Source organism: Enhydra lutris, unplaced genomic scaffold, assembly GCF_002288905.1.
Source record: "Enhydra lutris kenyoni isolate GAN:26980312 unplaced genomic scaffold, ASM228890v2 scaffoldscaffold28, whole genome shotgun sequence".
In the NCBI taxonomy this organism is placed as follows: domain Eukaryota; kingdom Metazoa; phylum Chordata; class Mammalia; order Carnivora; family Mustelidae; genus Enhydra; species Enhydra lutris.
The window spans coordinates 25,008,973-25,035,439 of record NW_019154112.1 but is presented as its reverse complement, the minus strand read 5'-3'; the positions used below and the strand labels follow the sequence as shown (position 1 = coordinate 25,035,439).

General features: G+C 41.5%; 1 protein-coding gene across 1 annotated transcript in view; it reads right to left on the bottom strand.

Moving 5' to 3' along the window:
• The window catches only part of LOC111152224 (PKHD1, fibrocystin/polyductin), a 459,207-nt gene that overhangs the window by 308,399 nt on the left and 124,341 nt on the right, over positions 1–26,467 (bottom strand). The window contains exon 36 of the mRNA XM_022510630.1: positions 17,139–17,295. Within this exon, the coding sequence (XP_022366338.1) occupies positions 17,139–17,295 (157 nt within the window). The remainder of the gene's footprint in view (positions 1–17,138; positions 17,296–26,467) is intronic.

Here is a 26,467-nt window from a genome sequence, read left to right as displayed (position 1 = left end):
AAATAAATAAGGTTAAAAATAAAAATTTAAAAATCTAAAAAAGAAAGTCGGCTTCTTTATTTGTAATCAAATAATCTTAACTGATACAGATGCTTTCTCTAATATCCAAATTTTCTGTAACATACAAATATTATTTTATAATAAAATTATATTGTGAGAATAAATAAGATATTAAAACATACTTTCACCTTTATAATACTTCTCTTTCAAAGGATTTAGAACAGTTGCATTCCATGCAGAATTTTCTCTGTAATGCCAACATGATTAAAGCAGCCCATGTAATAAACAACCACGTTCACCTGCATGAATTCCTAAATCTACCTCCCTCCATATGTGGTTTGCAAAAGTACTTGTCAGGACTCTTCTAGCCTGTAACAAAGTGGTTAGACTTGTGACTTCATACTGGAAAAGTCAGGGATCCTCTTTTCTACACCCTACGACAACGTCTCATCCCAGTCAGAATAAAAGTCAATGTCCTGATGCTGGTCCCAAAAATGCCCTTCATGATTCACCACCCACCTCCAAGTCCACTGCAACATTATCTTGTAAGCCTCATGCCTTCCCTCACCTGCCCTGCACACACTGGCCCGCTTGTCAGCTCTCCAACAGGCCTCAGTCGCTCCCTTACCTGCAGTGTTCTTCTGTCCAACATCCCTGTGACTCCCTCCTTGTTATTTCCAGTCAAATGTTGACTTCTCACTGAGGACCTCCCTCTCCAGTCTATATAAAATAACATGCTCTAGCCCCTTACCCAAAGGAGTTTTTCTTCATAACACTTACCATGAGGCATATTATTTATTTACATGCTTATTATCTGCCCACCTGCCACTAGAAGGCATGCTTCATGAGGGCTCCTCTCCATTTTGTTCACCTCTGTATTGCCAGGGTCTAGAACAGTGACTGATACAGGTGGTTTGCACTCACTATTTAATTGTGGAGTAAATAAGTAAATGATTACATCATTTTAGAAGAGAACCTGGTTTAAGTATCTGAATTTCCTTTATGGACACACACATACACATACACACCCTCTCATTTTCTCAGAGAGGATGTTGTTATTGCATGTAATCTATAAATCCATACATTGTCTCAATGAGCCAAAGGTAGGCAAAGATGTGAAGAGGCAACATGTCAGAAAAGAAATGGCTCAAAAAGCAGATTCTTCTGTCATAAGGAGGGTCTCAGTGAGTGAGCGGCAGTGAAGGTCAAGACTTCAATTGCTAAATTTAGTCTTCAATCCAGTATGCCAAGTTACAAGTCAAATTGTGGTTCTCCAGAAATCACAACTGGAAAGTCTCAAACACGTACTGGAGGAATGAAGGGGACCTAATAAAAAGGCTATTTTTGTTTATCTTCATCTTAGTGCAAACATAGTGATCCATACACATTTGACCCCATAGTCATGTGTGGGCCACCTCATCCTTGACCTTCAGCTCCAGCACTGCTCTTTGACTCTCCTCAGCCCCCTTCATGGAGCCTTCTAGTCTTGCCTCCTTAATCGAAGCCACACACCATCAGCAACAGGCCCGGGATGTTGACATGGATTCAACCATTGAAATTGTTCTCTCCTTGCAGCCACAGTTTAGAACAGTGTACCCCACATGGGTATCCAGTTTTTCCCTCAGTAAAATGTACATGGTAATAGTTCTTCCCTCAAAGGGCTATGATGAGATTTCTTGAAGTGATACTTGTAGATCCCAGGTCACGGGTCTGACACCTGCTAGACACTTCCTGCAAGTGCTGGCGTTGGCTGCTGTCACCCTCATCATCTGCATGCCACCCCACTGTTGCCATTGCTACTCATTTACACAGTTCCTCCATCATGCAAACACTACTGGACCACCTCCTTCCAACATCTCGCCATTGGCAGGCCCACCTTTCCTTCTGAAACATGACACAGCAATCACACACTCACATAAACTATATGAGAGGCAAGAACTCTCCTGTGATCTATAGGCTTGATGCTGGAGCAGCAGCCCATGGCTTCCAGACTTCCAAAGGACCTACTGGCGATCTTGACTTTAATTTTCCCTTTCACTGGTGTTCCAATGACAAGAATAATCATTAGAAATGCAATAAAAATCCTTAATCCTGCTGTGAATGAGACGGAAGAAATGTGACCTGTTTCCTAAAACTTTTCACTCCCAGCCACGTGTCATTAAGGTCCCAGCTAATTCTCTTCAACTGGAGGACCATGGACTTGCATAGCATGCGCCCTCCATTACAAACAGGCAGGAAATCTAAACTGACCTTGATGACAAAGTGTTAGAAGCAGAAGGCAGACTATTGGCCTCTGAAGGACTCTCAGTAAGTCCCATAAAATTGGTGGCCCTCTGATAACCCATTTCCAAATCTGTCCTACTCCATGCTGGGGATGGTCTGTTTTCTCATTATGTACATGCAAAACAGATCGATGCATTCACTGAGACTCCTTCCAGCTCTAGAACACTGGACATCAACATCTTCAAGAATGCACTTGGGCATGCCAATACTGATGGAAACATGAAGCTTGTGTTTTCCTGACACACCCATGCTGCAGTGGACTTTGAATTTCACTTGAGAAAAGCATCCCATACACAATCAGAAATCCAAATAATACTACAGTGAAAACAAAGCTGCTAACACTTACTGAGCACCCACCTTATGTCAAAATCTTTAGACATGTTGTCAGAAATGACCATCAAAACCAGCCTATAGGTTGATATCATACTCTGTATTTTGCAGACCAGAGAGCGGGCTGGGAGAGGAGGTCTGTCTCAGCCTAGAATAAGCCGAGCAGGCACTGGAGCCCAGGACCACCTGCCAGAAGAGCTCAGACCCTATCCACTTCTGCAAACCCTCCCAGGTTACTTTTTTATTAATTAGAATGATCATAGTTACCTTTAAGGAAAAACACATGCTGGCCTAAGTTAAGTTTGCCGGTGGCTTATTTATATATGATTTCTTTTCACTTTGTTAATGTAGATATACCTCGCCTCATTCCAAACAGGATTTGAGGCAGATTACAAGGATTAGTGGGTGAACTTATAAACCTGGGCTCTGTTCCTTGTGGCATCCAGCAAACTATTAAACACACTAAAACAAATTGGCAGAAATTTAAAAACGTCATTTACTGATGGGAACTAATAATGACGCTAATGAAGGGAGAAATCTCAGCCCAAAGAAAATGAATGATTTGTGTTGGCAAGAGTACTAAAAACAGGATTAATTAATTAATGTGATAACCATTATTCCCAGCTAAAAAGCCTCCCTCCTTCCTTATCAGCAGCAAGAATAAGGAAATCTAGGTAAATTAAGAAGAGAGTTTGATGAGGAATTCAACTCTTTTTAATTGAAATAATTAAGAGCGATAACCAAAATGAAAGCTTCTTAGTGGAAAGGAATGTAAGGTTTATACTCAAGCTAGCCCTGTGCCGAGCCCCCAAGTGTTGTATCCTCACACTTTATTAGCTTAAAACAAATAGCCAATGGGCTGCTGTGGAGCGTAGTGGCTTTGGATGGGAGGGTAGAGGGAGGACTTTATTCCTTCACTTTATAAAGCTTGACCGCATTTCTGAACGCTGAAATGAAGTGCAGGGCTGAAGGCGGCCTGTGACCGTGACCCTTCAATGGCTTGTTCATGAAAGCTGAGTCTGTCCCACAAGTGACCTTGGGTAATTTTATAAAAATCAACCAACCATCATGATTGTTACTTCCCCTCTAAAATAAATAAATGAACACAACTTTTTTTACTTGTAATCACTTCTTTCCATTAAACATCCCTTTTATTTCTTTTAAAGGGAAGTCAAAGAGACTTTTAGCAGCTAGCTAATGTTTGCAAAGTACATCAAAACCTGCTTTCGGCTAACCCTACAATTAGCCATCCTCTGTAATAACCGCAAAATGATTTGTTGTATGTGTTTTGGGGGGAAAAAAAAAGCCCCACTGTTCCAGCTATTTTCCCCCTCACGGTAAAAATTTAGAATCTAAATATTTTAGTACACAGTAAGTCTCTAAAAGAGCCATTCTACCTTCTATCCTCGGTTCCTTCCCTCCCTTTCCTTGAGGGAAAGGCCCAGCTGGACCTTTGCGCTGACAAGTCTATCAGACCTGGTCCTGGCAAGATCATGATGGCAACCACACCGCTGAATCCAAGGTCTGATGCTCTGTTCTCACCTGTCCTGAGTGGCCAGCACTATCTGACATACTTGGTCATTCCTTATTTCTTGAAACTCCTTCCCCTCCCTTGCTGGTGCTGGTTTTCCTCCTTTCCGCTCCCCCCTCAAGCCTCCCCTCCCAGCCTCCTCTACCTTATTCCTCCTGATTGTCCCAATAACTGGCACATCTCCACCCTTTGCCTGTCATTCTATGAACTGTGCGTTGGTTGTCTCACCTTGTCCTCCGATTTTAAACACCATCCCAAGCAAATTGCTGGTGACTCCCAAATTTCTATCTCCAAAGCCCTCTTCTACCTCTGCCGCTCAAACTCATACACCCAAGGAGCACCCAACATCTCTATGTAGGTGTCTCACAGGCTCCTCAACTTGGCACTCCCAGAACATCCAACCCTTGCCTTGCCCCACGGGTCATCCCACAGTTCCTGCAGAGATCACACGGCAAATCCATTCTTCCAGGTGCTCAGTCTAAAAATCCTCAGATCAATGTTGCACTCACAGCCAATTTTCCAGGAAATTTTGTGCCTTCTTCCTTCAGACGATCTCCACAATCCCACCACTTCTCACCACTCCCACATCTCCCACTGGGGAGTGGGAAATTTAAGTCACTCTCATCTCATCCTTGGATGACTGTAACAGCCTTTCAACTCAGGTTCCTGATGCTGTCCCCACCTCCACCCCAGGGTTTACTCCCACAACAGCACCCAGTGTAATTCTTTTTCTTTCCTTTTCTGTAAACCTTCTTATGCCACCTCTCTCCAATGGCTCCCACCACACTCGGAGTCAAAGCCTACTAAACCTTACAGGGTTGTCCCTCTCTGGCCCAATCACACTCCTCTCTCCCTTGGGCTCATAGTCCTCCTGCTGCACTCATCTTCCTGCTTCCTCTGCCTCACAGCCTTTGCCTCATCACGTGCAAATACCCCCACCCACCACCAGGCTCCCTCTCCACCTTTCCCGCTGCATTGTTCTCCCTGCTGCTCCGCAAATCTCACAAAAACTATAACCTGCTCACTTGGCTATTTCTTTATAGAAATAAATACTATGAGAGTGAGAATTTTGGTCCATTTCAATCACACCCATAGCCCCTGTGCCTAGAATAGTGCCTGACATATGGGGGACATGGCAAAAGGTCACTAAATATGAGTTGAATAAGGAAGAATTGAAGTTATAGATGTGAATAAGGTCTCCCATGGAGAGTGAGTGCAGAAGAGAGAGAAGAGAAACAAACTGTCAAATATTATTACTTAAAAACTAGAAGAACATGAGAAAAATAGCAGGATTCTTGGGTGTAATTCAAAGAATTTGGTGAATGAGAACAATCGGAAGGTCATAGAGACATAGCTCTAGGAAGAACTTTAAGAAGTGTGAAGGTGGTGGATGAAGATGTCATTATGTCATTTTTAGGAGGCTCGGGGGAGAAGGTGTGCAGAGCAAGAATGCACTTGTTTAGGTGAATCTGAGGCAGGTGATAAAATGAACCCAGGGAGAGTGACTCCAGGGTTAAGCAGAGGGAAAGCCAGAGGTGAGCGGAGGCAAGATCCAGGCAGGCAGCTGAGGACCTCAATTAACTAGATTAATCTATAACCCGAACTAGATCACTCACTGCTCAAAGCCTGAACTGCCTAAATTTGTATATGTAAATTATCCAGTTTACTTATCCATGATGATTAACCCCCGCTCAGGTTTTTGTGTCAACCGCAAATAATTCCTTAAAACGTTTCGCAGCCTGTTTCTGGTTACCTTTCCAGTTGTTATGCAATCAAATAGATAGGAAGCTTGCGGAATTTTCTGTCCCTGGAGAATTAGAGATGACTATCCATTCAGGATGGACAGATCCCCCCTCTGCCAAGGTGACAAGGACTGGCCGAGGGATCTGGGCACATTGCCACACCCTCTTGCACCACATTGTTGTGGATGTGGGTGGCAGGAGGAGGTGAGGAAGAGGGGGAAAAGGTAGTAATGGGGGAAGGCAGCCACAGCCCAAAGCCTGCATGGTTGGGGATGCACACAGCTTCCTTTGTTGGCAAGATCCGGATTAGGCTTGTGCCTGATCCACTGGAGCAGAGCCTGGAAGCCTTCGAGGTGGGCTTGTCCCCGGCCAGAAAGGCGGAAAATCAATTTGGCTGGCAAACGAGAGCCCCCAAGAGCTCAGTGCACGCTCCATAATCCTATCCACTAGCAGCTCAGGAAATAGATGCCTGAGCCCTCACATATTCATGGGAGATGTGAGGCATAAATCAGGCTTTAAGGATTGGGGGCAAAGGGAATGGACTCTCTGGCTGGCTACTAATTAATCAAGCACAGAACACCTAAACCTAGCAACCTGGGAGCGAGCCATATACACCGGCATTGGCTGCTGCTGCTGCTTTTCCCAATTTTTTTTTCCTTTTCAATTAAAATAGATATCGAATGAAATTTTCCCCCTTAGCTGATGCTGCTTATGCATCCCCCTATTCTTCCTTTAATTAAAAAACATGCTTATTGCAATACTTGCCAGAATCACTTTAACGGTATTTTAATTGTAATGTCTCTGCCTGATTAAAAAAAGAAAATATGAACTAGAAAGTGTGGGCAAAAAAGGTTCTCGGGCTGCGGGAAAAGAATCACCCACCTCCCGGAAATGGATGCCACTTACTAATTCCTTAATTAGCCTGGTACCGCCATCAAATGGACAACGTAGACGGGGAAAAATATATCTGAGATAAAATCACCAAGTCAGAGCCACAAACAATAGCAGTCGGGAAAAATCATTTTCAGCAATTCTGATTTTCCTGGCAGGACAGAGAACTACATCTAACAAAACAAAACAAACAACAACAAAAAAACCCGCCGTGCTCCGGACTGGCCCATGCAATAATGAATGTGCCCAGCCAAGTTTCCACTGCTCTTTGCAAAGGGTCACATAGCCTTTGGGAAAAAAGTAGCAGGCCTAGCTTAATTGGCTTCCGGTCCTGACAATTCTATGTGGCTCCCTCTATTGTTTTAGGCTCGCAGTTCTCAAACTTGAGCGTGCATCTCAGTCCCCTGGAGGTCTTAAAAGACAGACTGGCGGGCCTCCGACCCAAAGCAGGTCTGCTGCGGGGCCCCAAGATTTGCATTTCTCGCAAGGTCCCAGGTAATGCTGCGGATCGAGGACCACACTTTGAGAACTGCTACTCTAGGTCAATCAAGAAACTGATCTAGGTGTCCATAGCCTTGTGCTGTTTACTCTCTTCCAAAATAGATGGAGAAATACAAGATGGGATTGCAGAATAACTCACTTCACCATCCAACCAATATGTGCCGTTACTTCCCAGCCTTTCAGCGAGGTGTTGAAAGAAAAAAAAATGTGAAAAATACAGCCTCTACTGCCACAAGGTCAAGATGAAGTTTAAATCGCTCCAGGTGAAGAAAAATACCCTGGTTTTAGTGCATTGGCCAACTGTACAGCCAATGGAGAAAGGTGATAAAGATTGTGAGTCAACATTCACTTTTTCTGTGACACATGAAACTCATTAAATTAATTTTATAAATTGATTAGTTCTATATTAATTATAACATTTAAACTTATTTGTGGAAAACTATATAAAAATATTTAAAGGAACTGAAACACAGATACAAATAAATGCCTTTGTCATTATAGCTACTATTATGAATTGTTACTTAACTAAATCTTGGTTCCTTTGTTTTTTTAAGATTTTATTTATTTATTTGACAGACAGCGAGAATTAGCAGGGGGAGTGGCAGGCAGAAAGAGAAGTAGGCTCCCCACTGAGCAGGAAGCCTGATGTGGGACTCAATCCCAGGACCCTAGGATCCTGACCTGAGCCGAAGACAGACACTTAACGACTGAGCCATCCAGGCAACCCTCTTGGTTCCTTTCTATCTCCAAAAAAATCGTCCCATCTTTTTACCAACACAGGTTCTGGCATCTAAGTATACAAGGCCCTTGGCTGGTCCATGAGTTTCTAAAATGTCATTTAAGACTTCAGAACAAAAGCTATTTACAAAGAGAAACAAAAGACCAGGAAAAAGAAAAGAAAAAGAAAAAACACACAAAACAAACCAACAAAAAACCCTACCTTTTCTTCAATGTCTGTTCCAGGCAGGTAAAAATCTCCCTCACTACCAAGTTACTCATTCATCTAAATAATCTTCTCCCTCCTACCAAAGTTCAAATTAGCACTGACCCAATCACATTTTTGAATAGCCCTCCAATTTGATACATTTCTCTAAGCAATTCGAAACGTTCCAAATATAATTGTTCTCTGAATATTGTAAACATAAATTGGCTGTAGCATACTAACTTCATGAGGGAAAGATCACAGTTGTTTCCTCATAGGATTTGTTTATTTAAAAAGTGAGAACACCTCATACCTTTTCCTGACCTGCAGGAATATTACAGTACATGAGAAATACAAGTGACAAAGGGCTTGGTCTCTGATATGTTTTTATATGCATAAGAATCCCGGATACATAAACATCCCAGAGTTCTAGTTCTGTTTTCCATCTGGATAAATAGGATGTGGAAATCATTAATCAACAAATGAGGTAAAGAGGTAAGGAGAGACCAAAAAACCCTGAAGGACTCCATAAGCCATATTAAGTAGTTTAGGCTTGATCTCAAAAGCTAACGGAAAGCCAGTAAAGGGTTTTAAGTAAGGAAGTTTAAAATATTTATTTTTCATTACTGAAAATATTATAGCTTCTGTGCTAGGAAGGGACTGGTCCCTTTCGGTAGCATTTTTCATGTTACGACATTCAAGTTGTCAAAACACAAAACTGTAAATTGTTTAATATCTATCTATCTGTCTGTCTGCCCATCTATGGAAAGCATGTCCTTTCTCATAGCAATGGCTTATCTTTCATTTAAGGCTAATCAAGTGTGTCTGGGACTGTTCTCTGGAGGTAAATAATGTAAGTCATTGTCTGATTGGGAAAAATAAGGGGTTTCAGAGCCAAGTGTCCCCCACAGTAAAAAGCCTTTGTCTCTGATCTCCTGATACACAAATAGTAAATGAAATTGGTCACTGTCTGGGCTAATCCACTAACATATAAGAATACCAGGAAGGACTCTGATGATAGAGAAATCCACAACTAACATTAATCTGCTTCTTTTGGTCAGAAATTCATTCATTCATTCATTAGCTCTTTCAACAATTACTTGAATACCTACCATGTGCCTGAAGATATAATGGTCCCGTAATACAAACGTGAGCAAACACGGACCTGGTTCCTGCTTTCTTGAGCTTATAGCCTTACGCCGCACCTTCTCCAAAGGTAGAAGGAATTAAAAACACAGCCCTATATTAAATATGTAGTCCCCAGGAAAAGACCACCACATAGAGACACACGAGGTCAAGGAAGTTAAGGGTGGATTTCAAAAGAAGTCCGGTTATTTCTTTCTGATGCTGACTTCTTCATCAGGCTTCCTCTTCTGCCTACTGCAAAGCCCAGCACATTCTGGAGCACCATGCTTGAAATTATGAGGAAGAAAGTACATTTAAGCCCTTCACTGCACTTCCTTCCTACAAAGGGGAGAAAGGCGCCGTCATTTGCATTTTCCATCTTGATTTGAGGTCCGGCGGCTTACTGAAAGCTAAAGGAAAATCTGGGACTGCCTCGAATTTCAACTCAGGCCCCCAGTTTCCTGACCACAATGTAATAAGCCCACCTTGCTGTAAAGTCTACACCTCCTGATCTCCCCTCCTGCCCTGAAGGATCGCTCTGGCTCAGCTGGAAGAGGAGACAACTCAGTGGATTTCCTTTTCCAGCCAACTTCCAGATAAATTACTTTAAACTGACCAATTTGTAACAAATGGGACCTGCCCCCCAAACTCCCTCACACTGACCAAAATACTATATAGTTGAGAAAGTAATATTAATGCAGAATATTTCATTTTTAGCACAACTCCAGCCTGCCCGCAGATGTAGATTTCTTTTAAATCCATGCTGACATCTGTGAAGTGGAAATTATAGGCAGAGGGTAATCTGCCCAATGACTTCCACAGACCTGATGCCCAGAGAAACCACAAGTCATGTCCCAGGGAAGTCGTGCTTCGTGGCGTTCCCAGATCGCGGGACTACAAAGCATTATCTAAAGCATGCACCTCGGCAACTGAGTCCGATTCCCTACTAACTAGAAGGAACCAACTGGAAAATCCCTGGGGTTAAAAAGGCTGTGTTGGGGACAGCCCTGAACACCTCACTCTGAATTCCTCAAATCCTTGCCAAGGATGAAGAAACTCTACAATGAACTCGAGAGTGGTTCAAGAGAAGGTGGTTCATCTCAATGAGCTAAGAATATTCATTTGCACGCCCTAGACACCCCAAAGATAATGGACAAGAAAGATCTGAGTATCTTCAAAACTGGAGACCATTAAAAAAAAAATTTGGAGAAAATAAGACCCTATGCCAAATGGCACCAGAAAAACATGGCTTCTGTGAAGTCAAAATAACAAGGAAAATGGAGACAACCAAACGGATAGACTCTGCTGCTGTCATCTCTGTATCTTTCCCTCTCTTGCCATAGAAAGAAAAGCACTTCAGTATGTATTCCAAAGATAACAGAGGCAAAAAGCAATCCAAGGTCCTTATTACCAAGCTAATTCTTTCAGTAATCCAGTTTGCTTTGTACATAGAGGCAGCCACTATCTGTAAATAAAATTGCAACTTAGGCCTGATATTTCAGCCATCTCTTCTGTTATCCCCATCAGTCCGGAAACAAAACAAAACCTATCATTAACTGGATGTTTACTCTGGACGAGGCCCTGTGCTAAGAGCTTTACGAACATTCCCTCACCTAAGAATATTCAACACATCCATCTGATTTGGGCAACACATTGCAGACTTGCCCCACAATAGCAAACAATAAAGGTTAGCCATCACTGTCACTGTTGCTGCCATTAGAACAGGCATGACCCTCATGAGGTGAAATGTGAGGTTTATGGAAGCTGGGCCAGTTGTCCAAAGTCACAAGGCTAGTAAGCTGAAGAGCCCAGATTCAGACTCCATCCTCTCTGGCTCAAAAGCCTGCCAAGCACTGAACTACCTTGGTATACAACAGAAGACCAAACGTAGAAAATCACATTAAAAGAGCCCCATGCTCTATTCAGCAGCCACAGACACTAGAAACAAGTCTGTCCTCAAGCACTGGAAAGAGAAGGCATTGTAAGTAATAAGAAACTGAAATGCCTTCCTTTTCAGAGCCCAGTGCCATGGAAGAGGGGTTTCTAGGGTTCATCCTCCCGCAGTTGGCCTTTTTTTTTTTTTTTTAAGAATCTGAGAGAGTGAGCGAGAGTGAGAGAGCAAAACATAGGGGAGAGCAGAGGGAGAAGGAGAAGCAGACTCCTCGCTGAGCAGGAAGCCCAATGTGGGGGCTCGATCCCAGGATCCTGAGATCATGACCTGAGCCAAAGGCAGATGCTTAACTTACTGAGCCACCCAGTTGCCCCATAATTGGCCCTTTCTTAATCATTATCGCTAGGCCACTTTATGTCAAACTGCTTGGCCACCAGAACAGAGAGAAATTCATTGCTTCATTCAGAAAACATAAATGTTTCTTCAACTACCGACCACAAATTCAAGTTCCTTGCCCAGGATGTATAAGCTCTGACAAGAGGGTAACGTCCCTCCTTTGTTATTATGGCTCATCATAATTACTTGGGATAAAATAATAAATTTTAATTCAGCAAGCCTATGGCCGTTGGGCATCTTAACATAAAAGAACGAAAAATATAATTAATTAAATCAAGGCAATATGCCTATTTCCATCCCAGCTCATTAGTATTAATTGATTGGGTTAATTCTCTTTTGTGTTTAACAGTACCCCCAAAAAAATAATCTAAAAAAAAAGAGAAAGAGAGAGAAAAGGAACGAAGAATTACAGATAGTAAGTAAATGGAAGTTCTGAATATCTTGCTAATTAAGGCAAAATACTAATAAATATAGCTGAAGCTCTTATGGTCACAAAATTAAGATGCCATTTTTTAATAAAGTTCAGAAATCAGTATATACAGCCTCATAAATAATAGCAAAAATTTTGCCTCAGAGAAATTTATAACCCTTCTTTCTACTATATAAATTGTACTAGTAAGAAAAGGATGTCAGTTCTATTTTACAGATGGAAATACAAGCAAGGCACCAAGAACTCAAGACTCTTGAGGGCCATACATAGAAGTACTGGTTTTCCCGATGTAGGGGCCTCCACTTCTACATATTGGGAGGCTGGCTTCCATGAATGGAAAAAAATATAGAGGATGCAGTATTTTCATAAAGTACTTCTAAATATAGTTGTCAAGGGATCTAGTTTCATTGTTATATAGCACGAATCCTTTCGAAGTCTGTACCATATTTCATGTGGAACGTCACCTTTGGAATACCGTGGGGATGGCTGAGAAAGTGCTCCTACTATCACACTTTTGATTTCATTTGTTCAAATCTTTTGAAGAAATTATTTTTGGGCTTGAAACTGTTCATCCTTAATCGTGGCCCCTGACGGTATCAGAAAAAACAAAGAAAATTCCACTCAGCTATTTTTCTGATACCGTGAAAGGGTATGAAAGAGAGAGACAGTAACAGAATCAGAGACTGAATTACTGTTGATGATGATGATGATTCAATCTCATATTTGGAAAACTTGTTATTATCTCTTAAGAACTTTCACACATATTATAGACAACAGAAGACATTAAAGGTTTAGAGCTATGCTAGCAACCAGATTTTTGAGAGTTGGAGTCCTTTACCAGTTTCAAATGACTTTTAGAAATGGAAAAGTAACTTAATAATGAATTTTATATTTCTCACAACTCATAATTGCATACATTTATATATGGTATATGTTTGTATACATATACGTAAAAATATACACACATTTATAAGTATACGTATGTGCATATATACATGTGTGTTTACCTGTGTACCTATGCATGCATACATATGTGAGAACGAAGGACAGTAAAAGTTAATTAGTTAGGAAAAGTAATAATGAACAAAGCAAGAGGTTAAAAATTACACTTCTGGGTGCCTGGGTGGCTCAGTGGGTTAAAGCCTCTGCCTTCACTCAGGTCATGAACTCAGGATCCTGGGATCAAGCCCTGAATCAGGCTCTCTGCTCAGCAGGGAGCCTGCTTCTCTCTCTCTCCGCCTGGCTCTCTGCCTGCTTGTGATCTCTGTCTGTCAAATAAATAAATTCTTTAAAAAAATAAAAATAAAAATAAAAATTACACTTCTTAAATTTCACCCAAGATCTGAACTCTGCACCATTTTACTTCTCCATCAACCAGAAACACATGGTTTTATTCAACCATCAACACATAAATTCGGTGTCCTAGACATTGAAGAAATAGTAGCAAATAAATTGCTGAGGTCGTTTGCCTTTTTGAGCTTATTCTAGCAGAGGAAGCAGACTGTAAACAAACAAGGAAATTTATAATATGTTCTGTGGTGATAAATGTTATAAAGAAAAGTAAAGCAAAGTAGATAAGAAGTGATTGCAATTTCAGAAAAGATGACCAGCAAGGCCTCTCTGATAACTGGACATTTTCTCAAAGAGCAAACAAAAAAAGTGAGCCACATGAATATCTGGAGGAAGAATATTCCAGGCAAAGGATATTATGGACAAAGCCTGAGGTAGGTGTGTACGCCTGGTATATTTATCAAAGAGCTGGAGCAGAGCAAATAAGAAACACAGGTCAATGAAGAGATCAGATGTTTGATAATGGTTAAGGTCAGATTTTACTCCTAATGAGATGGGAAGCCACTGGGGGGCGTTAGAGGAACGAAGTACAAGATCTGACATGTTTTTAAAGGATGTGGACAATAAACTATTGGGTTGTTGTTTTTTGTTTTGTGTTGTGTGTTTTGGTTTTTTGTTTGTTTGTGGGTTTTTTTGTTTTGTTTTGTTTTGTTTTGTTTTATTTTTTAGCATATGGCATAAAAGTCAAATACCATGACTTAAACATGTGAAATAACTTCAGAGATGGGCAGACCGAGTTGCCATGCTACTAAGGCAACTCCAATGTCATCAGGGTCCTGGGTTTCTCCCATTTTTCTGCTTCCCCATTCTTAATGAACCACCTCATTGTCGAGATGTCAGCTAAAAATGGGAACAATCACATTTACATTCCAAGAAGTAAAGAAGAGAAAGAAGAAAGGACAAATAGAGCATGCCTCCTATTAGGTCCACTCTACTTCAGGACATTTCCCAGATGTCCTGTTCCCTACCTCCCCTTATATCTCATTGACCAGCTCTTAGTCACAAGGCTATGTCTAACCATAAAGAAGGCCAGGAAATATAGCATTTTAGCTGGATACACTGCTGCCCTAAATAAAAATTGGGGGTCTTCTTCTAAGTAAAACAAAGAATCAGAAACATGGGAACCAATTACAAGGCCATTTGAAATGGTCCCAGCCAAAAATTATGTTGGTTAGGACTAGGTTGGTACCAATGGAGATGTTGATATATGGACATATGTCAAAGGTCCAGACAAAATTCAGTGATGGATTGGTCATGGGAAGTAAGAAAAAGAAAGAAGTCCAGGATGATTCCAGGGCTTTTGGCCTGAACCACTGGACACGTACAGTTCCAATAAGCAACATGGGGAAGTTCCTCAAATTTAGATTCTCTGTGTATATGGATGGTCAAAACTTGTCTCATAAATAATAGGCTCTTCACCTTCTCTCTACCACCCAGTTCTAATCTCAATCTTTCATACCCTGAGTCCTCTGGACCCCATTCTACCTCACTGCTTGCAACACAATTTTTAGAATCAGAAGTTTTGCTTTTTTTCCCCAAAGATTTTATTTATTTATTTGACAGACAGAGATCACAAGTAGGCAGAGAGGCAGGCAGAGAGAGAGGGGGAAGCAGGCTCTCCACTGAGCAGAGAGCCCGATGAGGGGCTCAACCCCAGGACCTATCTGAGATCATGACCTAAGCCAAAGGCAGAGGCTTAACCCACTGAGCTACCCAGGTGCCCCAGAAATTTTACTTTTTTAATATTTGCTCTCTAATTAATTTCTTTAGTGATATGCATATTACTAACATTAAGTATTATTCTTCACTTTTTCTCATATCTCATACAAGTTCCTAGGCCACTTACTAAGTATCAATAAGTCACTGGCTGAATCAAATATGACCTGTGCCTCTTCCCCATTCTCATTCTTTCTAGAAGTTATGACCCATACACATATGACAAAACACTCAATTTCATTCCAGGCAACCCTGCTTCCTGCCAACACCTCCTGTACCTACATGTACAGAAACTGGTGTCTACTACTTACCCTTACATTCCGACCAATGTCCCTACTCTCCAAGAGAAAGATGGGATCCTTTAGATAACTCCTTCTCCCTCTCCGCAAGATAAGGGTTTGCTCTTCTAAACCTAGCTCTCTTACTTCAAATAATGAGACTGAAATATATTGCCTGGACTAGGAATACTAATAAAAGCCACTTTTGAAAGGTGACAAGTATTTTCATTATTTAGATCTTGAAATCTCCAAGAGTGAGGAACCAAGTGTATATTCCACATGTCCTTGTCTTTCCCTTAGCCTTTGCCCCCTTTCTGATGCCTCTTTCCCATCTTCAGGCTCTCGCGGCTCTATCAACACCTTTTCTTGATTGAATACTGACCTGGAACTAATGGGACATCCAGAGACTCAGTTGGGCAAGACTTTGAGCTGGGACGTTCTCCCAAATGATATCAATAAAAGGCAAAGACCCTGAGAGCCTAAAGGTCATCCCATCCCCCAGCAGCATTTGACCCCTGGTTAAAGGTCTACAAAGAGCATCTTTAAGCTGAGATTTTAAGTCTGTAGTCTTCCTGTGTCATTGTTGATCTTTAGGTAGTTGATGTCCATTGATAAGTCAGCATCCCCCAAAGCCACTAGTCACACGTGCGCGTGCGCGCACACACACACACACACACACACACGCACACACACACACACACACACACACACATACACACAACCCACAAAGAGGTCAAGATCCCAAACTGACAGACCATTTTTCCTAAAGGGTACTAATTAACTGATTTGCCTGAAAACTTCTTCCTTGTTACCGGGGCCGGGGGTGGGGGGTACTTTCTAAAATACAAAATGTAAAACACCTAATCAGAAAAACCTGATTCTGTCTATATGAGACAGGTATCAATATTACATTGGTTTATCCCCTTCAAAATATTTGCTTTTCCCTTATGTAGCCATGCTCTTACTTTAACAAGAGCAAATGCCCCTATAAGTGTTAAATATATTTTTAGTAAAGAGTAATGTTTCAGTGCAGAGTTTTATAGCTACCCATAACTAATCACATTTCCAAAGCTATTTTCATTTGCCAATGAAGACAGTCACTTTGATAAACATTCCTTATTATCAGCCACTGAAATAAGCAACGATTTTTATTCTCATTTAGCAGATAAGGAAACAAATGCTCAAAGAGGTGAAATAAGTGACTTAGTCAATTGGTGATGTGGTGGAGGAGTTGAAATTTGAATTCTCAGTCTCGTCCAACTTCCCAGACCCTAGAGCTATGTGGCCAGCTTTGCAATAAGGAAGCCTATTTATATGACTTTCCATGGGACCAGGAAGTCAAAACCACAATAGGGTAAAAGCAGGAAGACATTGCTTTCTTGGCAGGGAATTTCAAAGGCAACAGCCTTAACCAGTTTCAGAGCATTTTGCTACATTGTGGGGGCTACCCTGGACAAGCACGACTACAAAGTGCTGGAATAAAGAAGCGTATTCTTTGATAACACTGTTAACCTTCTTGTATTTGGAAAAATAAAATAATTAAGCTCTGTGCTTACAATAGGCAAAAGACAGGGCCTTCATTTTTAACCCTCTGACCACTTCTTCCTTTTATGGTAAAATTTCGATTTGTTCCCAGTATAAGTTGTCAATCAAGAGCTGGAACTTGTCCAAAAAGTTCCCCTCCATCCTGCTCCCCCAAAGTGGTAGAATTATACACAGTAATGCCACCACCAGTCTCCACACTCCACAGACCTTTAACGTGCAGTAAGCTGAGGATGCTTGTGTTGGTATCAAGCAGCAGGGAATGGCCGTTCTCCACCGTGACGTTGTCGCCATCTTGTGGCACTCTTTCAGGAAACCAGCTGTGAGCCCTCGACCACCTCCGGCAGAAATGAAAGGAAAAGCTGCCCTGGAAAAGTTTTAATGTTTTATTTTGTTTTGTTTTGTTTTGTTTTGTTTTAAAGCAGGATAGTAGGGGGGATCAATCTAAATGGGAACTTCTTAAACTAAAGTTAATTTACATATAATGTCAAACGTCTCAATAAAATCAGTCACCCTCTCTTCCTCATACCACCAACTCAAAAAGGGAAAAATACAGAAGAGGCAAAGTTGCACTTGAAATGTCTCTGTGTCGGCCACTGGAACTCTCCAACAATGTCATGTTGCTAATGTTTTCTTACCTTTTTTCCTTTTTTTTTCCTAGAACAAGCCCCCTTCTACCTAATAGACAGGGTCGAATCCATTTTTTATTTTTACAGACACGCGTTGAGTCTTGAACAAAAAGTCATAAATAGCCTGGAATAAAGAGAATTAAAATGTTCTGCTTGATGGGTGGCATTTTGCTTTATGTAATTGGTATCATTTTTCACTGGCTGTACTGCCAAGTGTCCCTGTTTTATAGGAACATTCCTCTTTCCAAGTGTTCTGATCCATCCTCCTACTCTTTTTTTTTTTTTTTTTTTTTTTTTTGATATTATTGTTGCCTTTCCCTTTGAGCTTGGTGCATCCATGCTGAAAATGAAATGTATGGGTGAAATGCCCACTGCCTTCACATGATAGCCTGGAAACTTTGAGTGAGGGGCCGGGAGCGAGGCTGTAAGGAGCCCAAATAAGGAAGCACCCCATCCCCACCCAGCCTCCAGTCTCCCTCCCAGAACCATTAACTTTCCTTTTAATTTATGGTCATACTTAAGTCACATGTTTTCAAAAGAAGAATGTGAAAACCAAGAAAGCAGTACTCAGTTCATGGAAGAGACCGAGAACATATCTAAATGTCTTGAGCAGTTATGGGATTATACTTATGATTAGTATAATAAAATCAGAATCGAGAAGGTGTTTCCCTCAAGGTAGTACACACATGTGTCTGCCTCTTTCCACATGCTTCTTCTTCCTGCCTAGATTCGAACCAAATGTGAAGTCTGAGTTTCTATAAAAGAACTGCCTAGAAGATCCTCTTGTGAAGGGTTAGAGACAGATGGGAGAAGATCATTAGGAAGGAAAGGCCTGTTTATAACACCAATAACTATACCTACACAGAGAATAGTACCCTGCAGTAGTTCTGAGAGAGAAAATGGAAAAATGTGTAGCCAAAACAGCCAGGAGAGTGTACTGACCCCCCAGCTCAATAGTCTTGAGTTGTGTACCCAACCCAATCACCAACAAGCCTTTGGCATAAGGAAAAGCAGGATCTTTCATTCTCTAAACCTACAAACAAGAAAAAAGCCAGGGACTCCTCTCAGTTTAAGAGACAGAAAAGCGTAAGGCATAGTGATCAGCAGCACCAACACCATGAAAGGAAGAAGGGGTGGTGTGTGAGCATCTTTGTGAGTTGTATGAACCAGAGCCCCACGAACACCATCCATAGACTCAAAAAGTAGGAGAGAAGGTTAGCTCTCTACTGATTTCACACCGGAGCTAGGCAAAGGGAGGTGAAATTCCACAAAGTGGTCTTTAACAGGCTATACACATTATATGTTCTTAAAATCCCTTCATTCACTCCCATAAAATCCATAAAGAGGAAAGGGAGGTGAATAGGAGGAAAATGGAATGGAATAAAGTGGTGAGAAGCTGAAGAGGCTGAACTGGACGAAGATGGTAAAGTCAACAGCAGAGAAGGTGAACCAGAGGACTTTCGAAAAAGCCTAAATTCCTAGAAGGTCAGAAATGGAAAAACTCTAGAGAAATCCTGTCCCTTCATTTTAAAGAGAGTCACTCAGAACTGTGTAAGGTGCAGAGTCCCTCAGAGCCACCGGGACGGAATCGGAAGCACAGGAGGTGGGGCCCAGGGAATGGTCATGTTCATGATCCATCATATAACACTTCTGCATCAAAGTCTGAGGATGAACTAGCGACAAGGGCTAGGGGGAGGGAGATGTATGCCAAAAAGGGACCCAGATGTTTCCTCCAAACCAGCCCCTGAAGCTCAGGTTCTTAAGGAAGGCCAGTGAGCCCAGCCAGATGGGGATGTGGATGAGTTGTAAGGGCTCTGAAGCATTCAGCAGCACAGCTCTTCCTGAGACATCAACCAGGTGGTCAGATCCATACCCCAGCTACAGAACGACAAAAAAAAAAAAACCAAGGTTCTTGGGGTGGAAAGATCTAGAACAATTAGACATCAATTAGGTATGAAAGAGGGTCAAAGGAAGGCCATTCCATGGTATCTTCCATTAATTGAGAACATCTTAACACTTAGAATTAGCACTGATACCTGTTATCTAGCTTTAAGTGAACTTTTAAGACTTCCTCTCTTGCTCTGAAGCACCTGTGTGTGTACACATTAGCTGTCCTCCATGTGTTATATAACGTCTTGGCCCAGCCTGGCCACCTTCAAAAATTGCTACACTCAGCCCCCACCTTGGCAAGTGAAAAGGTCAAATATTGTTATCTCCTCCTCATCCTTGGGAAAACAAAGGCTCAGGGAGTTTGAAGGTTGTATCAGAGGCCACAGTGGTGAGGACAGAAGGGACCCATGCAGAGGAGGCTCCCAACACAGATTTTTTTCACTTATCTTAGCCTCTCCTGGAACTCTCTTCCTCAAAATACCTGCTGGCCCCCTCACCTACTTCATTCAGGTCTCTGAGCACGTAATAGCTCCTACCGTATCTCCTTAATAAAATAGCATCTCCAGTCACTCCTTCTCCCAAATACTGCTTTATTCTGGGATAAGATCTTTAATTCTGTGTGTTTTTCTCACATATTGAGCTGACCAAACAAAAGCCAGGACTTTGTTTTGGTTGTTTCTATATCCTCACACCCCAAAAAAGAATCTGACACATAGCAAGTGCTCAATGAAAATCGATGAAATAATCATCCTAAGTGAATCATCCAGCTGCTAATTCCATCCACACATTTACAGATGTTACACACACACACATATGTGAGTCCAACCACCTTCCTCATACAGCAGGTGAACAAATAGGCAGAAACCCAGAATACTTACAAATCTGCAGCCAACAGGTTTGAGCCACTGGGTTTGGCCCACATACTTTCACATTGCTCTCTACATTTTCAAGCTCTATTTAACTTAAACCAAATGACAGTGAGTGTATCTGAATGAAAACCCCAGACTCAAATTCCATCTCCCTTGTGAAATCTTTTACCATTTTTTTTCTTTCACCTTCAGTGTCTCTAGTCAGTGTGGTAGATTTGAAATGAATGTAAATGTTAAGTATTAAGTAAGTTTCAAGAGACCTAAGCTTCCTTTGTGCCCAAACTTCTCCTTGGCATTATAATGGTATCATGAGATGTGTGCATTTTAAGGTATGCTTATGCTTTAGTACAAAACAATGGCTAAATACTAAAAGCTCTAAAAAAATGAATGCGCCTCAACTATCCAGCAGCCACCTGGGGAAGTGAAAAAGAAACGTATGGCAGTGGTTGCAAGTTGTCCTTGAGCCTGTCATTACAAACACAAGCTCTTAGCTCTTGACTGTTTCATATGACACACTGTAACATCATTCCCTGTGCCAGTGGTAGTCTGTGATCACCAGGGCAACACTCCAGGACACAGTGGGAGTGGCTCACTTTCCAATGTCCTTATCTTCTGATCCCTATCACTTTGATCCAATTAAGCAAAAAAGAATGTTTAGGGATTTTTTTAAAGACTTATTTATTCATTCATTCATTCAAGAGACACAGCGCATAGGGGTGGGGAGAGCAGCAGAGGAGGAGGAACAGAGAAGGAGCAGAGAGGCAAGACAAAAGGGAAGAAGAAGAGGGGGAAAGAGCCCAGGGGAGGGAGGGGGAAAGGGAGAGAATCCCAAGCCCACTGGGCTGAGGGCAGAGCCCTAAGAAGGGCTCCCTGGATCTCAGGGCACTGAGATCATGACCTGAGCCTAAACCAAGAATCAGATGCTTAACCCACTGAGCGACCTAGGTGCCCCCGCTAAGGGTATTTTAAAAGACATCTTGTCAATATACCAGAGAGCCTCTCAGCTGATACCAACATGAGGTATTTGGTGACAGCCATGTTCCTTGTTACCAACGCAACTCATTGGTCAACGCATGTTTCACTTCCCCTGAATATAAGCTCTTTCCCCTGTACTCCCCAAGGTGCTCAGCCTTTAGCTTTCGTTTTCTCCTTTGAGATAAACAAATGACTCATTCCCATCCCCAAAACCATTTCCTCACAGGCCTATGGGAGTGGGGGTGGAGATTTAAGAACTATCTAGAACATGCCCTCATCTTTACTTCAGTACAAATAACCCCAAATAAATCTGTATATATAAACTTATGTATATGTGAGCATATATATATATATATATATATATATATATATATATATACATACACACACACACACACACACACACACACACACACACACAAACTTTCCTGCCTCAGCAAGGAAGCTTATGCAATTTGTTTTCTTCTTACGGCATGTCAGCACTTCTGTGAACTTCACGGAATGTGCAGTGTCTGCAAATATTACATGTCACCTTAAATGTACTTGCAACACCAAACACCACCAGAGTCATCTTGAAAGAAGTCATTGATCAGCAAGTTGGAACACCAAGCACAGCAGAGACCTATTTGTGAGCATCTGTGTCAAGCTGGGCGGGTGGAGGAGGTAGAGTGGGGGCCTGTCTCCAGTCACAGTATCTCCTACGTGACAAAGACAAGGAAGACCAGTCTTGACACCTCACCAGAATGCCTTCTTGAGCATGCAGGCTCAGGAAACAGGAAAAGACAGGTCCCTGTGACCAACATTCTCTCTACTCCTGACTCTTCTTCATTTTCTCCAAAGTTTTGGTCACCACGGAAACACGGTATACTTGTTTATAGCCCATCAACCTCCAATAAAATACAACCTTCATGACAGCTTCTTGAATTTTGGCTGTACCCCCAGTTCCTATAATGTCTGGCATGTAGTAGGCACCCCTCAAGTAGGTTTAAATGGTCAAGTCTTATTTGGGCTCTTAATCATGATACCATCACTTAATAACTAAAATAATTGGCTAGGAAGCTACAAATTTTTTTCAATGCTCTTTCACGTGGAAATGTTTTTAAGTTTGATGAAAACAAACATATTTATATTTTCTCTTGTGACATCCTCTTATTTTATGCATAGGACACCCTTTTTTCATTCTGACATAAATGTCACTTATATATTCTTCTTGATTTGGAGGGTCTTATATATGTTAATCCTCAATGAATTTAGAATTTATGTTGGTTAGAAGTTTCCCATTTTTCCTTTTTTTTCCCCTCAAATAGTTAACTGTCTTCACATCATTTATTAAATAACACTTGTTCTCCCAACTAATAGTCTTGGCTACTTTAATAATAGTATTATAAAGTTGGATGACATTTAACTTGCCAGCCAATTGAAATCCCAAACTTTTTATGTTTGAGCTGATGTAAAGGCATCTCTTGTAGGTGCATGTGACCTCATCCTTGTTCTTAAGGTGCTCATATTATCATTGAGAAAAAGATAAATAGCCAGATAATTAATATAAAGTGTAATAACTAAAGGGATAACCAAGAGGCTATGGGAGGTCAGCAGATTAGCTGACTGACCCTGGCCGGAACTGCCTTAGAAGTAAAACCCAGCTTACTAATCACCTTTTCTTCTTCTTCTTTTTTTTTTTAATCTGGACACTGCAGATAAATTAACACAGGCTAAGATTATTTCAGATGATTATGAAACAAAAAATGCTTATTTTAGAAAAGTCAACCATCTACAAATCCAGGATTACAAATAGAGCCCCTGACCTATAATCGAATAACTCCTTAGGGAACAAAAAGGAAATTAAATTAGTTTGGCATAATTTGTTCTTACTGAGCTCATGCTGGCTCTAAGTGATCCCTTTCTTTTCTTGGTGCTTATAAACCCTTCATGATTATGAGATAACATGAGAAAGCCCTTCTGTACAGTCCAACCCATTGACTCCTCAAAGAAATGGCAACCATACCTTTTGCCAGAGGCGCGTGCCCAGTTCAAATTTCCCCATTGTCCCTGCTAGAAAACAAGGCAATTTACCAGCTTACCTCTGGGTTCTATACACATCCTAAATTCCCATTATTTCACAACGAATATTGATATTAACTGAATGCTTCTTGCATGCAAGTTATTTTCACACTTTTGAGCTTCAGGGGACTATTAACAGTCTGCAAACAGAACAAATTTACAGAGCCTCTCTTTATCGTCTCTTCCATGTGAATCTTCAGATCTCCTCTAACAATGACTCTTCTGAATTACAAACTGGAAGATCATCCCACTTGTCCGAGAAAGCAATAATGACAATGATAGCTACAGACCCTTCCGTTCCTCTCCTTTCCCAGGCACCACGCTACACATCCTACTTACAGTATCAATAAACCCTCACAACTGAAAAATACACGTACTGCCCTCTCTACTTTAAACTGAAAATTTTTCAAATTTTAAAAAATTAATAATAGTGGCTCCATATGTTCGCACGCACGTTAACCGGCATAATCCCGCTTCCCAGTCCCAGGCTCTTTTCAGTTTTCTTGCCTGGAACAACAAAGCAGATGGACCTCTGGATTCAACAAACATTTATGGAGCACCTATTACCTGCCAGACACTGGTCAAGGCACAAAACAAAAAAATCCCTGACCTCATGGAGCTTACATTTTAGGGAGATAAAGTTAAATACATAAAACAAATAATGTGAGGGGCACCTGGCTGGCTCAGTTGATAAAGCGTCTGTCTTCTGCTCAGGTCATGATCCTGGCGTCCTCCTCTCCCCCCATGGAGCCCAGCATCAGGCTCCCTGCTCAGTAGGGAGACTGCTTCTCCCTCTCCCTCTACAACTCCCCTCCCCACCCAGCTTGCGTTCTCCCTCTCTCTCTGTGTGTGTCAAATAAAGAAAATCCTTAAAATAAATAAATAAATAAATAAATAAATAAAGTGCTCTGGAAGAAAGGAAAAAAAAAAAAGGCAGGGTGAAAAGTATCAGAAGTGCCAGGATGGAAGGAGCTATTTTATATCTAGTGATCAGGGACCGTGCCTCTGATAAAGGATTGGGGTCGAGGAGTGGAGTGTGAGCCAGAGGCTATCTGGCAAGAGCCTAAGGAAGGAGCATGCGTGGAGTGCCACAGGCTCAACAAGGAGGGCAGGCAGGACGGAGGTCCGAAGGAACACTGCCCAGCTCTATAACCTTCCTGCTGGTTCAGTGGGACGATTGTTTCTTCTTTAAGCCACTGCATAAAGGCTTCAAGTTCTTTATATGCCATAGAGAAAAGAATCATGTAAAATATTCAGGGGTATAGAACCAGGTCAGCAAACTATAGCTTACATCTGGCCCACCCACTGTTAGGATAAATAAATTTTTATTAGAACGTGGCTTTGACCATTTATTTGCATATTGTTTATAGCTGCTTTGAGTTTGTGACAGAGATGATACTGCTCACAAAACCTAACGTATTTACAATTTGGGTCTTTGCAGAAAATGTGTGCTGACTCCTGGCACATTCCAATTCATGCTATCAGGTTAGTAATAAGATCTGATATTGCCCGTGTACCTATAATACACTCAGTACAGTACACCGATATACTCCATCAATATTTAAATACGTCCAAGATGAAACTTCCTATAATTTAAAATAAATAAGTATATAATACAGCTATTTAAGAGTGTGGAGACTAACAAACCAAAAGATCTTAGTGAAGGATATGCATCAAAATACTGGAAACTGGTTCAGTTCTCCTCATTTTCCAATAAGCAAAAATCCAGGTCCCTGAAGGCTACATAAATGCAAATAAAAGTGTGGGCAAGTGTGTATGTGTGTGCGCACACCACACACATGCCAGTGCACACATACACTCATAAAGCCAAACCAGAAGATTGACAGATACACGCTAGCCTTTTCCACAGAGCTGACACGCTGCCATTTAACCAGCGAGCACAGAGCATGTGTTTCTGTTCCCAGTCACTAGTAAGAGACAAGGTTAACATTTTAAGTGATGGACTACAGCGCGTTATTTCCCCATGCAATGGACCCATGACTGCACTGCCTTTGAAAACACTTAATTTCAGTGATTGAATACACGGGAGTACACTTTCCCTGCTATGAACCTTTGACAGCTCCTCCGATTCATACACCAGGGGAACCTTTCTTCCCCTCCTTCTTTTTTCCTCTCCTTTACACCTGAAGGGAAACAAAATGAATATGTGGTGGCAGAGGGAAAAGAAGGAAGCCAGAGAAGGAAAACCCATTTATAAGCATCAGTGTATTTTACAATAGAAGTATTCACTGTCATCTGCTCTAATTACTTTTAATGTTTGGGCTACCATCTTCATATAATAGAAATAATGATCTCCTTAAGGGCAAAAAGAAAAAAAAATTTTTTTTTACAGAAACAAAGAAAAGTTGATTACATTCAGCTCCCAGGCTAAAGAAGCATCAAGCTACTTTAGTGAACAATCAATTAAGAAAGTGGGTAGGTCTCTGATTAACACAAACAAATTGGGCTTCCTTTGTGGTTCCTCCCACTCTCTCCTTTTCCCACCTCTCTGAAAGAGCTGTGCCCACAGCTCACAGAGGGCAAAGAGCTGGTAGTGGAATTTCAGGTTTGAGGTTATTTCATACTAGTTCCTTACATTTGGATCAGAACCAGAGAAAGCGAGGTCTTCTGCCAGCCTTCTTGTTGGCAGCAGACATGCCCTGCCTTTCAGAAAGACTGAATATGGAGATGGATATTCTACTAAGAGTAAGAGCATCTCATAGAGTGAGCTCCTGGGAGGCCGTCCTACCTGAACCCCTCATGGGAAGCTAGAACTAAAGCCTCATGAAAGTCTCCAAGAATAGAAATTACCCAGACTAGGCCCATTCCTTGGTAGTCCAGGACAGCCCAGGACTAGGTGAAATAGGCAAAGACCAAGAAGACTTGCATAGATCACCGCAATGCCAGCAGAACCTTGATTTTTATAAAGGCAGTGTCTAGAGACCTTCTCAAGTCCCCAAATTCAAGCATACTGCCTGTATTACAGAAGACTCCTGAGGTGGCCCCCAGAATTCCTGCACCCTGTGTACAAGCCCAGCATAATCTCCCCGCCTTTAGTAGGAACAGAGCTGGTGAATATAATGGGATATCATTTCCATGATTTGGTTGGGGCAAT